Source organism: Hypanus sabinus, chromosome 30 (assembly GCF_030144855.1).
Source record: "Hypanus sabinus isolate sHypSab1 chromosome 30, sHypSab1.hap1, whole genome shotgun sequence".
NCBI classification, from domain to species: Eukaryota; Metazoa; Chordata; class Chondrichthyes; order Myliobatiformes; family Dasyatidae; genus Hypanus; species Hypanus sabinus.
Window position 1 is genome coordinate 125,209 of NC_082735.1, and position 15,618 is coordinate 140,826.

At 57.6% G+C, this 15,618-nt stretch overlaps 1 protein-coding gene across 1 annotated transcript in view; it reads right to left on the bottom strand.

Moving 5' to 3' along the window:
- The window catches only part of col16a1 (collagen, type XVI, alpha 1), a gene marked incomplete at its 3' end in the record, with an annotated part of 565,824 nt that overhangs the window by 123,210 nt on the left and 426,996 nt on the right, over positions 1-15,618 (bottom strand). The window contains exons 33-34 of the mRNA XM_059954228.1: positions 2,385-2,453; positions 219-272 (exon numbers count right to left, since the gene is read on the bottom strand). Coding sequence (XP_059810211.1) covers positions 219-272; positions 2,385-2,453 — 123 coding nt within the window. The remainder of the gene's footprint in view (positions 1-218; positions 273-2,384; positions 2,454-15,618) is intronic.

The window sequence follows — 15,618 nt, forward strand, 5'->3', positions numbered from 1 at the left end:
ATCACCTGAATTCACCTATCATCTGCCAACTCATGCTTGCCTCCTCGCACACCCTTCCTCTACCCTTTTATTCTGAATTCTGCCATTTTTCTGAGACTTGACCCAGGTCAGAACTCTCTACCCAGCCTACAAACATCATGTGGTGAACCCATCAGGCACATGGCAAATGAAGGATGACAGGGGCAGGGCAGAGCAGCTGGAGCATCAGTAGTACTTACTGGGAAGCCTCTTTTCCCTGGCAGTCCAGGAGTTCCAGGCTCTCCTTCCTTTCCCTGGAAGATAAAGGCAGCAGTTAGCCACAGGCAGTTGGCTGACGTCACATAACCGCTTTGATCACGTGAGGAAGCACAGCGGACCAGCCACAACAGATCCAGGTTCAGTGCTGACCTTTGCAGTCTGTGAGGTCCACAAGCAGTTTCTCACAGTGACCACATGTGCTTCCTCTAGGTGATCCCACTTCCTCTCACATCCGACCAAGTTAAATGGCCACTGTAAACTACCTGTAGTGTGTAGATGAATGGTGGAATCTGAAGGGGAATTGATGGGAATGTCAGGAGAATAAATACAGTAATGGAATTCATGTGGAATCAGTTTAAATTGGTGACTGAAGGTCAGTGAGGACAGTGGACTGAGGAGCCTTGTTCTGTTATGAATGCACCACAGCTCTGAGGGGGTAGCCCCCTCCTTTGTGAGAATCACAAGATCACTATTGAGTCTGTTCAGGAGACCCAGGAAATGAGAGAAAGACATGCAGAATTCACAAAGATTGGAATGTGACCTGGCCTCCGAGAGGGGACCCATTGATACCCGCTATTGTCTCTTGGAGATGGACTTGTGTATTGCATCCTGTGCGATGCATCAAAGCCCCAGGCAATGAACCAAGGGGGAGGTTGGTGGAGAGATTGCATCATCTCAACCTGATTGACATCTGAGACCCTGTGAGTCAGGATAAAAGAGGGTCTGTGGGAACAGCCCCTCAGACGCACCAGAAGAAACGCTAGCGATCCCGTAATAGCGGAAGCCAGTGGGAAGGCCACGTGCATCTGTTTCCATTTGCCCCGGAATCGGTGTGCCTTGACCACAGAAGAATGGTTTTTAGCTAACAACCGGGAAATCAACTCCCAACGACTCTCGAAGGATTGACATCATAAAAGGACTGGGCAAGTTTTAACCCGTCTTTCTCTCAAACCAAAATGCTGCAGCTTGAACGAACTAAAAGTGACTTTTATATTTCCATCGGACAATACATTATCCCCCTAGACAACGATAGAGCTATTTCTTATTGATTATTATTATACCCGCGCTTTTAGATGTAGTATTGACGACGTATATTATCTGTATGTTTGCATTGACATTATTTTGTGTATTTTTATCAATAAATATGGTTAAAAATAGTACCATCAGACTTCAACGGACCACTCTACCTTTGCTGGAAAGTGACCCAGTTACGGGGTACGTAACAGTTCCGGTATCTCTCCTCAATGCATGTTAGCATAATGCGTATGCAACACTATAGAGCACCAGCAACCCAGGTTCAATTCCTGCTCAGAGTATTTGCATGGTTAACTTGCCCGCCACAGACAAGAGAGAATACACCACAGCTACAGCCACTGTGATAGACTCAGATCTGACAATATGGAGCTGCATCTTAGGATCAGTGCTTCTCTTGAACGGAGCAGCTGGGGGATGGAGCCAGACTACATTCACATCCAGGAAGCACCTCGACACCCCCAGCCTGATATGCATCTATGGGACCAGTTCCTGCAGGAAGAGGGCTTCTGGGATCTGTTCATATTTTGCAAAATGTAGAACCTGGGAGCCAGAGATAATCATACAACCCCTTGTCTGGTCTGTTATGTAATCTGCTGTTAATTATCTATCCCTATCCTTTTCCTGTACGTAGGAATTCACCGTAAGTCTCAAATATTTCTGGGATTTCTACACCTTTCAGTATCACTGTGCAATATGACTGAGAGCAGTGAAACTTCCATCATGCAGGCCATTAATCATTGCCAGGCCAGGTAGAGCAAGAGGTGAGACACAGCTTAACACACCGCCTCTAATTTCCAGGGACTAGTGGTCCAAAGCCAGTCTGTGCATGGGTGGAGGCAGAGCAATGTGTGAGCAGGGCTCCCATTAACCATGTCTCTCTCTGGCTTGCCCCACGGCAGGTGCCTGTGGGCTGAAACATTGGTCTACGTCTTGCTGCTCTTTTTGGGGCCATGGGTCTTGTGATTAGGATGAGGCTAGTCTCGGGTAAGGGAGAATCTGAAATTCCTAAACCTTGGGCAAGGTTTAGAGTTGTGATGCTGTCCCTCGAATTGCTCTTCACTGCGTCTCCAAGGTGAGTCTGGTCTAACTGTCAGGGGTGAGTGAACACTAACCTGTATCCCTGGTAGTCCCACGCCTGGTGCTCCTGGGTGTCCTGGAATCCCGTGCTCTCCAGCCTTCCCCTAGAACACAAGCACCACTCCAAGAAACCTGAAAACTTCAATGTTGGTTCATTTAATAAAAACTTGCTACTCCCCCAAGGAGTCTCAGAGACTCCTAATACACCCTCTGAAAGCCACTATAAAAGTCAGAAAGGAGCTGACAGTTAAAACAACACTATAATAATCAGAAAAGACAGGAGCTGTAGGGCTGTGGGGAGATCACCAGTGACCGAGACTCCCATACTGGGGTCCCACACGAACTCAGTTTTCCTTTCTGAGGGTCCTACAATAACCCACTCTCACACTCTAAGGTCACCATACTGATGCAGTCTCTCAAGCTGACGGTCTCACACTGAGCCATTTTCCCAGTCTGAGGATCACCCACTTATCCAGTCTCCCAACACTGAACCAGATTCCTACACTGAAGGTCTCATACTGACCGAATCTCTGATTCTGAGAGCCTCAAACTAACCAAATCTCCTGCAATGACCCAATCTAGCACACTGACACAGACTCTCACACTGACCCAGTCCTCCATTCAGGGAGATTCACTCTGACCTAAGTCTCCCATTCTGAGAATCTCACACTCACCAAATCTCCCACACTGACCCAAAGTCCCACTTGGGTGGTCTCACACCGACCCAGTCTCCCACACTGAGAGTCTCACACTGACCCAGTCGCCCACACTGACCCAGTCTCCCACACTGACCCAGTCTCCCACACTGAGAGTCTCCCACCGACCCAGTGTCTCACACTGACCCAGTCTCCCACACCGACCCAGTCTCCCACCGACCCAGTCTCTCACACTGACCCAGACTCCCACACCGACCCAGTCTCCCACACTGAGAGTCTCCCGCACTGAGAGTCTCCCACCGACCCAGTCTCTCACACTGACCCAGTCTCCCACACCGACCCAGTCTCCCACACTGAGAGTCTCCCACTGACCCAGTCTCCCACACTGACCCAGTCTCCCACACTGACCCACTCTCACACACTGAGAGTCTCACACCGACCCAGTCTCACACACTGACCCAGTCTCCCACACTGACCCAGTCTCTCACACTGACCCAGTTTCCCACCCTGACCCAGTCTCTCACACTGACCCAGTCTCCCACACCGACCCAGTTTCCCACCAACCCAGTCTCTCACACTCCCAGTCTCCCACACTGAGAGTCTCCCACTAACCCAGTCTCCCACACTGAGAGTCTCCCACTGACCCAGTCTCCCACACTGAGAGTCTCCCACCGACCCAGTCTCCCACACTGAGAGTCTCCCACCGACCCAGTCTCTCACACTGAGAGTCTCACACCGACCCAGTCTCTCACACTGACCCAGTCTCCCACCGACCCAGTCTCCCACACTGACCCAGTCTCCCACACTGACCCAGTCTCCCACACTGACCCAGTCTCCCACTGACCCAGTCTCCCACTGACCCAGTCTCGCACACTGAGAGTCTCCCACACTGAGAGTCTCACACCGACCCAGTCTCTCACACTGACCCAGTCTCCCACACCGACCCAGTCTCCCACACCGACCCAGTCTCCCACACTGAGAGTCTCTCACACTGACCCAGTCTCCCACACTGAGAGTCTCTCCCACCGACCCAGTCTCCCACCGATCCAGTCTCCCACACTGACCCAGTCTCCCACCGACCCAGTCTCCAACTGACCCAGTCTCCCACCGACCCAGTCTCCCACACTGACCCAGTCTCTCACTGACCCAGTCTCCCACACTGTGAGTCTCTCACACTGACCCAGTCTCCCACTGACCCAGTCTCCCACACTGAAAGTCTCTAACACTGACCCAGTCTCCCACACTGAGAGTCTCTCACACTGACCCAGTCTCTCACACTGACCCAGTCTCCCACACTGAGAGACTCCCAGTGACCCAGTCTCACACACTGAGAGTCTCCCACCGACCCAGTCTCCCACACTGACCCACTCCCACACTGAGAGTCTCCCACCGACCCAGTCTCCCACACTGACCCAGTCTACCACACTGAGAGTCTCCCACCGACCCAGTCTCCCACACTGACCCAGTCTCCCACACTGAGTCTCCCACCGACCCAGTCTCCCACACTGACCCAGTCTCCCACACTGAGAGTCTCCCACCGACCCAGTCTCCCACACTGACCCAGTCTACCACACTGAGAGTCTCCCACCGACCCAGTCTCCCACACTGAGAGTCTCACACTGACTCAGTCTCCCACACCGACCCAGTCTCCCACTGACCCAGTCTACCACTGAGAGTCTCACACCGACCCAGTCTCCCACACTGAGAGTCTCCCACTGACCCAGTCTCCCACACCGACCCTGTCTCCCACACTGACCCAGTCTCTCACACTGAGAGTCTCCCACTGACCCAGTCTCCCACTGACCCAGTCTCTCACACTGTGAGTCTCACACCGACCCAGTCTCTCACACTGAGAGTCTCCCACATTGACCCAGTCTCTCACACTGAGAGTCTCCCACCGACCCAGTCTCCCACACTGAGAGTCTCCCACTGACCCAGTCTCCCACTGACCCAGTCTCTCACACTGTGAGTCTCACACCGACCCAGTCTCTCACACTGAGAGTCTCCCACATTGACCCAGTCTCTCACACTGAGGGTCTCACACTGACCCAGTCTCCCACACCGACCCAGTCTCCCACACCGACCCAGTCTCCCACAGTGACCCAGTCTCTCACACTGAGAGTCTCCCACATTGACCCAGTCTCCCACACTGAGAGTCTCCCATTGACCCAGTCTCTCAGACTGAGAGTCTCACACTGACCCAGTCTCCCACACTGAGAGTCTCCCACCGACCCAGTCTCCCACACTGAGAGTCTCCCACTGACCCAGTCTCCCACACTGAGAGTCTCCCACTGACCCAGTCTCTCACACTGACCCAGTCTCACACCGACCCAGTCTCCCACACTGAGAGTCTCCCACCGACCCAGTCTCTCACACTGACCCAGTCTCCCACACTGAGAGTCTCCCACCGACCCAGTCTGCCACCGACCCAGTCTCCCACACTGAGTCTCACACCGACCCAGTCTCTCACACTGAGAGTCTCCCACCGACCCAGTCTCCCACACTGAGAGTCTCCCACCGACCCAGTCTCTCACACTGACCCAGTCTCTCACACTGACCCAGTCTCCCACACTGAGAGTCTCCCACCGACCCAGTCTCCCACACTGAGAGTCTCACACCGACCCAGTCTCCCACACTGAGAGTCTCACACCGACCCAGTCTCTCACACTGACCCAGTCTCTCACACCGACCCAGTCTCCCACACTGAGAGTCTCCCACCGACCCAGTCTCTCACACCGACCCAGACTCCCACACTGAGAGTCTCCCACCGACCCAGTCTCCCACACTGACCCAGTCTCCCACACTGAGAGTCTCACACCGACCCAGTCTCCCACACTGACCCTCACACCGACCCAGTCTCCCACACTGAGAGTCTCCCACCGACCCAGTCTCCCACACTGAGAGTCTCACACCGACCCAGTCTCCCACATTGACCCAGTCTCTCAGACTGACCCAGTCTCACACACTGACCCAGTCTCACACACTGACCCAGTCTCCCACCGACCCAGTCTCCCACACTGACCCAGTCTCCCACCGACCCAGTTTCCCACACCGACCCAGTCTCCCACACTGACCCAGTCTCCCACACTGAGAGTCTCCCACCGACCCAGTCTCCCACACTGAGAGTCTCCCACTGACCCAGTCTCACACCGAACCAGTCAACCACACTGAGAGTCTCCCACCGACCCAGTCTCCCACACTGAGAGTCTCACACCGACCCAGTCTCTCACACTGACCCAGTCTCCCACACTGACCCAGTCTCCCACACTGAGGGTCTCCCACCGACCCAGTCTCCCACCGACCCAGTCTCTCCCACTGACCCAGTCTCTCCCACCGACCCAGTCTCCCACACTGACCCAGTCTCCCACACTGACCCAGTCTCCCACATTGACCCAGTCTCCCACACTAACCCAGTCTCTCACACTGAGGGTCTCCCATTGACCCAGTCTCCCACACTGACCCAGTCTCACACACTGAGAGTCTCACACTGACCCAGTCTCCCACACCGACCCACTCACACACTGAGAGTCTCACACTGACCGTCTCCCACACTGACCCACTCTCCCACACTGACCCACTCTCCCACACTGAGAGTCTCACACTGACCCAGTCTCCCACACCGACCCAATCTCACACACTGAGAGTCTCTCACTGACCCAGTCTCCCACACCGACCCAGTCTCACACACTGTGAGTCTCACACCGACCCAGTCTCCCACACCGACCCAGTCTCCCACACTGAGGGTTTCCCACTGACCCAGTCTCCCACACTGAGAGTCTTCCACACTGACCCACTCTCCCACACTGACCCAGTCTCCCACACTGAGAGTCTCCCACTGACCCAGTCTCACACCGACCCAGTCTCTCACACTGAGAGTCTCACACCGACCCAGTCTCCCACACTGACCCTCACACCGACCCAGTCTCCCACACCGACCCAGTCTCCCACACTGAGAGTCTCACACCGACCCAGTCTCCCACACTGAGAGTCTCACACTGACCCAGTCTCTCACACTGAGAATCTCCCACCGACCCAGTCTCCCACACTGAGAGTCTCCCACCGACCCAGTCTCCCACACTGAGAGTCTCACACTGACCCAGTCTCCCACACTGACCCAGTCTCCCACACTGACCCAGTCTCCCACACCGACCCAGTCTCCCACACTGAGAGTCTCCCACCGACCCAGTCTCTCACACCGACCCAGTCTCCCACACTGAGAGTCTCCCACCGACCCAGTCTCCCACACTGAGAGTCTCACACCGACCCAGTCTCCCACACTGAGAGTCTCACACTGACTCAGTCTCCCACACCGACCCAGTCTCCCACTGACCCAGTCTCTCACACTGACCCAGTCTCCCACACTGACCCAGTCTCCCACTGACCCAGTCTCACACACTGAGAGTCTCATACCGACCCAGTCTCACACACTGACACAGTCTCCCACACTGACCCAGTCTCCCACACCGACCCAGTCTCCCACACCGACCCAGTCTCCCACACCGACCCAGTCTCCCACACCGACCCAGTCTCCCACACTGACCCAGTCTCCCAGACCGAGAGTCTCTCACATTGACCCAGTCTCCCACACTGACCCAGTCTCTCACACTGAGAGTCTCACACTGACCCACTCTCCCACACTGAGAGTCTCCCACATTGACCCAGTCTCCCACACTGACCCAGTCTCACACACTGACCCAGTCTCCCACCGACCCAGTCTCCCACACTGACCCAGTCTCCCACACTGACCCAGTCTCCCACCGACCCAGTCTCCCACACCGACCCAGTCTCCCACACTGACCCACTCTCCCACACAGAGAGTCTCACACTGACCCAGTCTCCCACACCGACCCAATCTCACACACTGAGAGTCTCTCACTGACCCACTCTCCCACACTGACCCAGTCTCACACACTGACCCAGTCTCACACTGACCCACTCTCCCACACTGACCGTCTCCCACACTGACCCAGTCTCCCACACTGAGGGTCTCCCACCGACCCAGTCTCCCACCGACCCAGTCTCTCCCACTGACCCAGTCTCTCACACCGACCCAGTCTCCCACACTGACCCAGTCTCCCACACTGACCCAGTCTCCCACACTAACCCAGTCTCTCACACTGAGGGTCTCCCATTGACCCAGTCTCCCACACTGACCCAGTCTCACACACTGAGAGTCTCACACTGACCCAGTCTCCCACACCGATCCACTCACACACTGAGAGTCTCACACTGACCGTCTCCCACACTGACCCACTCTCCCACACTGACCCACTCTCCCACACTGAGAGTCTCACACTGACCCAGTCTCCCACACCGACCCAATCTCACACACTGAGAGTCTCTCACTGACCCAGTCTCCCACACCGACCCAGTCTCACACACTGTGAGTCTCACACCGACCCAGTCTCCCACACCGACCCAGTCTCCCACACTGAGGGTTTCCCACTGACCCAGTCTCCCACACTGAGAGTCTTCCACACTGACCCACTCTCCCACACTGACCCAGTCTCCCACACTGAGAGTCTCCCACTGACCCAGTCTCACACCGACCCAGTCTCTCACACTGAGAGTCTCACACCGACCCAGTCTCCCACACTGACCCTCACACCGACCCAGTCTCCCACACCGACCCAGTCTCCCACACTGAGAGTCTCACACCGACCCAGTCTCCCACACTGAGAGTCTCACACTGACCCAGTCTCTCACACTGAGAGTCTCCCACCGACCCAGTCTCCCACACTGAGAGTCTCCCACCGACCCAGTCTCCCACACTGAGAGTCTCACACTGACCCAGTCTCTCACACTGAGAGTCTCCCACTGACCCAGTCTCCCACACTGAGTCTCCCACTGACCCAGTCTCCCACACTGAGAGTCTCACACTGACCCAGTCTCTCACACTGAGAGTCTCCCACCGACCCAGTCTCCCACACTGAGAGTCTCACACCGACCCAGTCTCCCACACTGAGAGTCTCACACCGACCCAGTCTCCCACACTGACCCAGTCTCCCACACTGAGAGTCTCCCACCGACCCAGTCTCCCACACTGAGAGTCTCACACCGACCCAGTCTCCCACATTGACCCAGTCTCTCACACTGACTCAGTCTCCCACACTGAGAGTCTCCCACTGACCCAGTCTCACACCGACCCAGTCTCCCACACTGAGAGTCTCCCACCGACCCAGTCTCTCACACTGACCCAGTCTCCCACACTGACCCAGTCTCCCACACTGAGAGTCTCCCACCGACCCAGTCACCCACACTGAGAGTCTCCCACTGACCCAGTCTCACACCGACCCAGTCTCCCACACTGAGAGTCTCCCACCGACCCAGTCTCTCACACTGACCCAGTCTCCCACACTGAGAGTCTCACACTGACCCAGTCTCTCACACTGAGAGTCTCCCACCGACCCAGTCTCCCACACTGAGAGTCTCCCACCGACCCAGTCTCCCACACTGAGAGTCTCCCACTGACCCAGTCTCCCACACTGAGAGTCTCCCACTGACCCAGTCTCCCACACTGAGAGTCTCACACTGACCCAGTCTCTCACACTGAGAGTCTCCCACCGACCCAGTCTCCCACGCTGAGAGTCTCACACCGACCCAGTCTCCCACACTGAGAGTCTCACACCGACCCAGTCTCTCACACTGACCCAGTCTCTCACACCGACCCAGTCTCCCACACTGAGAGTCTCCCACCGACCCAGTCTCTCACACTGACCCAGTCTCCCACACTGAGAGTCTCCCACCGACCCAGTCTCCCACACTGACCCAGTCTCCCACACTGAGAGTCTCACACCGACCCAGTCTCCCACACTGACCCAGTCTCCCACACTGACCCAGTCTCCCACCGACCCAGTTTCCCACACCGACCCAGTCTCCCACACTGACCCAGTCTCCCACCGACCCAGTCTCCCACACTGAGAGTCTCCCACTGACCCAGTCTCACACCGACCCAGTCTCCCACACTGAGAGTCTCCCACCGACCCAGTCTCTCACACTGACCCAGTCTCCCACACTGAGAGTCTCACACCGACCCAGTCTCTCACACTGACCCAGTCTCTCACACCGACCCAGTCTCCCACACTGAGAGTCTGCCACCGACCCAGTCTCTCACACTGACCCAGTCTCCCACACTGAGAGTCTCCCACCGACCCAGTCTCCCACACTGACCCAGTCTCCCACACTGAGAGTCTCACACCGACCCAGTCTCCCACACCGACCCAGTCTCCCACACTGACCCAGTCTCCCACCGACCCAGTTTCCCACACCGACCCAGTCTCCCACACTGACCCAGTCTCCCACCGACCCAGTCTCCCACACTGAGAGTCTCCCACTGACCCAGTCTCACACCGACCCAGTCTCCCACACTGAGAGTCTCCCACCGACCCAGTCTCACACCGACCCAGTCTCCCACACTGAGAGTCTCCCACCGACCCAGTCTCCCACACTGAGAGTCTCACACTGACCCAGTCTCTCACACTGAGAGTCTCCCACCGACCCAGTCTCCCACACTGAGAGTCTCCCACCGACCCAGTCTCCCACACTGAGAGTCTCCCACTGACCCAGTCTCCCACACTGAGAGTCTCCCACTGACCCAGTCTCCCACACTGAGAGTCTCACACTGACCCAGTCTCTCACACTGAGAGTCTCCCACCGACCCAGTCTCCCACACTGAGAGTCTCACACCGACCCAGTCTCCCACACTGAGAGTCTCACACCGACCCAGTCTCTCACACTGACCCAGTCTCTCACACCGACCCAGTCTCCCACACTGAGAGTCTCCCACCGACCCAGTCTCTCACACTGACCCAGTCTCCCACACTGAGAGTCTCCCACCGACCCAGTCTCCCACACTGACCCAGTCTCCCACACTGAGAGTCTCACACCGACCCAGTCTCCCACACTGACCCAGTCTCCCACACTGACCCAGTCTCCTACCGACCCAGTTTCCCACACCGACCCAGTCTCCCACACTGACCCAGTCTCCCACCGACCCAGTCTCCCACACTGAGAGTCTCCCACTGACCCAGTCTCACACCGACCCAGTCTCCCACACTGAGAGTCTCCCACCGACCCAGTCTCTCACACTGACCCAGTCTCCCACACTGACCCAGTCTCCCACACTGAGAGTCTCCCACCGACCCAGTCTCCCACACTGAGAGTCTCACACTGACCCAGTCTCTCACACTGAGAGTCTCCCACCGACCCAGTCTCCCACACTGAGAGTCTCACACCGACCCAGTCTCCCACACTGAGAGTCTCACACCGACCCAGTCTCTCACACTGACCCAGTCTCTCACACCGACCCAGTCTCCCACACTGAGAGTCTGCCACCGACCCAGTCTCTCACACTGACCCAGTCTCCCACACTGAGAGTCTCCCACCGACCCAGTCTCCCACACTGACCCAGTCTCCCACACTGAGAGTCTCACACCGACCCAGTCTCCCACACCGACCCAGTCTCCCACACTGACCCAGTCTCCCACCGACCCAGTTTCCCACACCGACCCAGTCTCCCACACTGACCCAGTCTCCCACCGACCCAGTCTCCCACACTGAGAGTCTCCCACTGACCCAGTCTCACACCGACCCAGTCTCCCACACTGAGAGTCTCCCACCGACCCAGTCTCTCACACTGACCCAGTCTCCCACACTGACCCAGTCTCCCACACTGAGAGTCTCCCACCGACCCAGTCTCTCACACTGACCCAGTCTCCCACACTGAGAGTCTCACACCGACCCAGTCTCCCACACCGACCCAGTCTCCCACACTGAGAGTCTCCCACCGACCCAGTCTCCCACACTGAGAGTCTCCCACCGACCCAGTCTCCCACACTGAGAGTCTCCCACTGACCCAGTCTCTCACACTGACCCAGTCTCACACCGACCCAGTCTCCCACACTGAGAGTCTCCCACCGACCCAGTCTCTCACACTGACCCAGTCTCCCACACTGAGAGTCTCCCACCGACCCAGTCTGCCACCGACCCAGTCTCCCACACTGAGTCTCACACCGACCCAGTCTCTCACACTGAGCGTCTCCCACCGACCCAGTCTCCCACACTGAGAGTCTCCCACCGACCCAGTCTCTCCCACTGACCCAGTCTCCCACACTGAGAGTCTCCCACTGACCCAGTCTCCCACACTGAGAGTCTCACACTGACCCAGTCTCTCACACTGAGAGTCTCCCACCGACCCAGTCTCCCACACTGAGAGTCTCACACCGACCCAGTCTCCCACACTGAGAGTCTCACACCGACCCAGTCTCTCACACTGACCCAGTCTCTCACACCGACCCAGTCTCCCACACTGAGAGTCTCCCACCGACCCAGTCTCTCACACTGACCCAGTCTCCCACACTGAGAGTCTCCCACCGACCCAGTCTCCCACACTGACCCAGTCTCCCACACTGAGAGTCTCACACCGACCCAGTCTCCCACACCGACCCAGTCTCCCACACTGACCCAGTCTCCCACCGACCCAGTTTCCCACACCGACCCAGTCTCCCACACTGACCCAGTCTCCCACCGACCCAGTCTCCCACACTGAGAGTCTCCCACTGACCCAGTCTCACACCGACCCAGTCTCCCACACTGAGAGTCTCCCACCGACCCAGTCTCTCACACTGACCCAGTCTCCCACACTGACCCAATCTCCCACACTGAGAGTCTCCCACCGACCCAGTCTCTCACACTGACCCAGTCTCCCACACTGAGAGTCTCACACCGACCCAGTCTCCCACACCGACCCAGTCTCCCACACTGAGAGTCTCCCACCGAACCAGTCTCCCACACTGAGAGTCTCCCACCGACCCAGTCTCCCACACTGAGAGTCTCCCACTGACCCAGTCTCTCACACTGACCCAGTCTCACACCGACCCAGTCTCCCACACTGAGAGTCTCCCACCGACCCAGTCTCTCACACTGACCCAGTCTCCCACACTGAGAGTCTCCCACCGACCCAGTCTGCCACCGACCCAGTCTCCCACACTGAGTCTCACACCGACCCAGTCTCTCACACTGAGAGTCTCCCACCGACCCAGTCTCCCACACTGAGAGTCTCCCACCGACCCAGTCTCTCACACTGACCCAGTCTCTCACACTGACCCAGTCTCCCACACTGAGAGTCTCCCACCGACCCAGTCTCCCACCGACCCAGTCTCCCACACTGAGAGTCTCACACCGACCCAGTCTCCCACACTGAGAGTCTCACACCGACCCAGTCTCTCACACTGACCCAGTCTCTCACACCGACCCAGTCTCGCACACTGAGAGTCTCCCACCGACCCAGTCTCTCACACCGACCCAGACTCCCACACTGAGAGTCTCCCACCGACCCAGTCTCCCACACTGACCCAGTCTCCCACACTGAGAGTCTCACACCGACCCAGTCTCCCACACTGAGAGTCTCACACTGACCCAGTCTCCCACACTGAGAGTCTCCCACCGACCCAGTCTCCCACACTGAGAGTCTCACACCGACCCAGTCTCCCACATTGACCCAGTCTCTCACACTGACCCAGTCTCACACACTGACCCAGTCTCACACACTGACCCAGTCTCCCACCGACCCAGTCTCCCACACTGACCCAGTCTCCCACCGACCCAGTTTCCCACACCGACCCAGTCTCCCACACTGACCCAGTCTCCCACACTGAGAGTCTCCCACCGACCCAGTCTCCCACACTGAGAGTCTCCCACTGACCCAGTCTCACACCGAACCAGTCAACCACACTGAGAGTCTCCCACCGACCCAGTCTCCCACACTGAGAGTCTCACACCGACCCAGTCTCTCACACTGACCCAGTCTCCCACACTGACCCAGTCTCCCACACTGAGGGTCTCCCACCGACCCAGTCTCCCACCGACCCAGTCTCTCCCACTGACCCAGTCTCTCACACCGACCCAGTCTCCCACACTGACCCAGTCTCCCACACTGACCCAGTCTCCCACATTGACCCAGTCTCCCACACTAACCCAGTCTCTCACACTGAGGGTCTCCCATTGACCCAGTCTCCCACACTGACCCAGTCTCACACACTGAGAGTCTCACACTGACCCAGTCTCCCACACCGACCCACTCACACACTGAGAGTCTCACACTGACCGTCTCCCACACTGACCCACTCACCCACACTGACCCACTCTCCCACACTGAGAGTCTCACACTGACCCAGTCTCCCACACCGACCCAATCTCACACACTGAGAGTCTCTCACTGACCCAGTCTCCCACACCGACCCAGTCTCACACACTGTGAGTCTCACACCGACCCAGTCTCCCACACCGACCCAGTCTCCCACACTGAGGGTTTCCCACTGACCCAGTCTCCCACACTGAGAGTCTTCCACACTGACCCACTCTCCCACACTGACCCAGTCTCCCACACTGAGAGTCTCCCACTGACCCAGTCTCACACCGACCCAGTCTCTCACACTGAGAGTCTCACACCGACCCAGTCTCCCACACTGACCCTCACACCGACCCAGTCTCCCACACCGACCCAGTCTCCCACACTGAGAGTCTCCCACTGACCCAGTCTCCCACACTGAGAGTCTCACACTGACCCAGTCTCTCACACTGAGAGTCTCCCACCGACCCAGTCTCCCACACTGAGAGTCTCACACCGACCCAGTCTCCCACACTGAGAGTCTCACACCGACCCAGTCTCTCACACTGACCCAGTCTCTCACACCGACCCAGTCTCCCACACTGAGAGTCTCCCACCGACCCAGTCTCTCACACTGACCCAGTCTCCCACACTGAGAGTCTCCCACCGACCCAGTCTCCCACACTGACCCAGTCTCCCACACTGAGAGTCTCACACCGACCCAGTCTCCCACACCGACCCAGTCTCCCACACTGACCCAGTCTCCCACACTGACCCAGTCTCCCACCGACCCAGTCTCCCACACTGAGAGTCTCCCACTGACCCAGTCTCACACCGACCCAGTCTCCCACACTGAGAGTCTCCCAACGACCCAGTCTCTCACACTGACCCAGTCTCCCACACTGACCCAGTCTCCCACACTGAGAGTCTCCCACCGACCCAGTCTCTCACACTGACCCAGTCTCCCACACTGAGAGTCTCACACCGACCCAGTCTCCCACACCGACCCAGTCTCCCACACTGAGAGTCTCCCACCGACCCAGTCTCCCACACTGAGAGTCTCCCACCGACCCAGTCTCCCACACTGAGAGTCTCCCACTGACCCAGTCTCTCACACTGACCCAGTCTCACACCGACCCAGTCTCCCACACTGAGAGTCTCCCACCGACCCAGTCTCTCACACTGACCCAGTCTCTCACACTGAGAGTCTCCCACCGACCCAGTCTCCCACACTGAGAGTCTCCCACCGACCCAGTCTCTCACACTGACCCAGTCTCTCACACTGACCCAGTCTCCCACACTGAGAGTCTCACACCGACCCAGTCTCCCACACTGAGAGTCTCACACCGACCCAGTCTCCCACACTGAGAGTCTCACACCGACCCAGTCTCCCACACTGACCCTCACACCGACCCAGTCTCCCACACTGACCCAGTCTCCCACACTGAGAGTCTCCCACCGACCCAGTCTCCCACACTGAGAGTCTCACACCGACCCAGTCTCCCA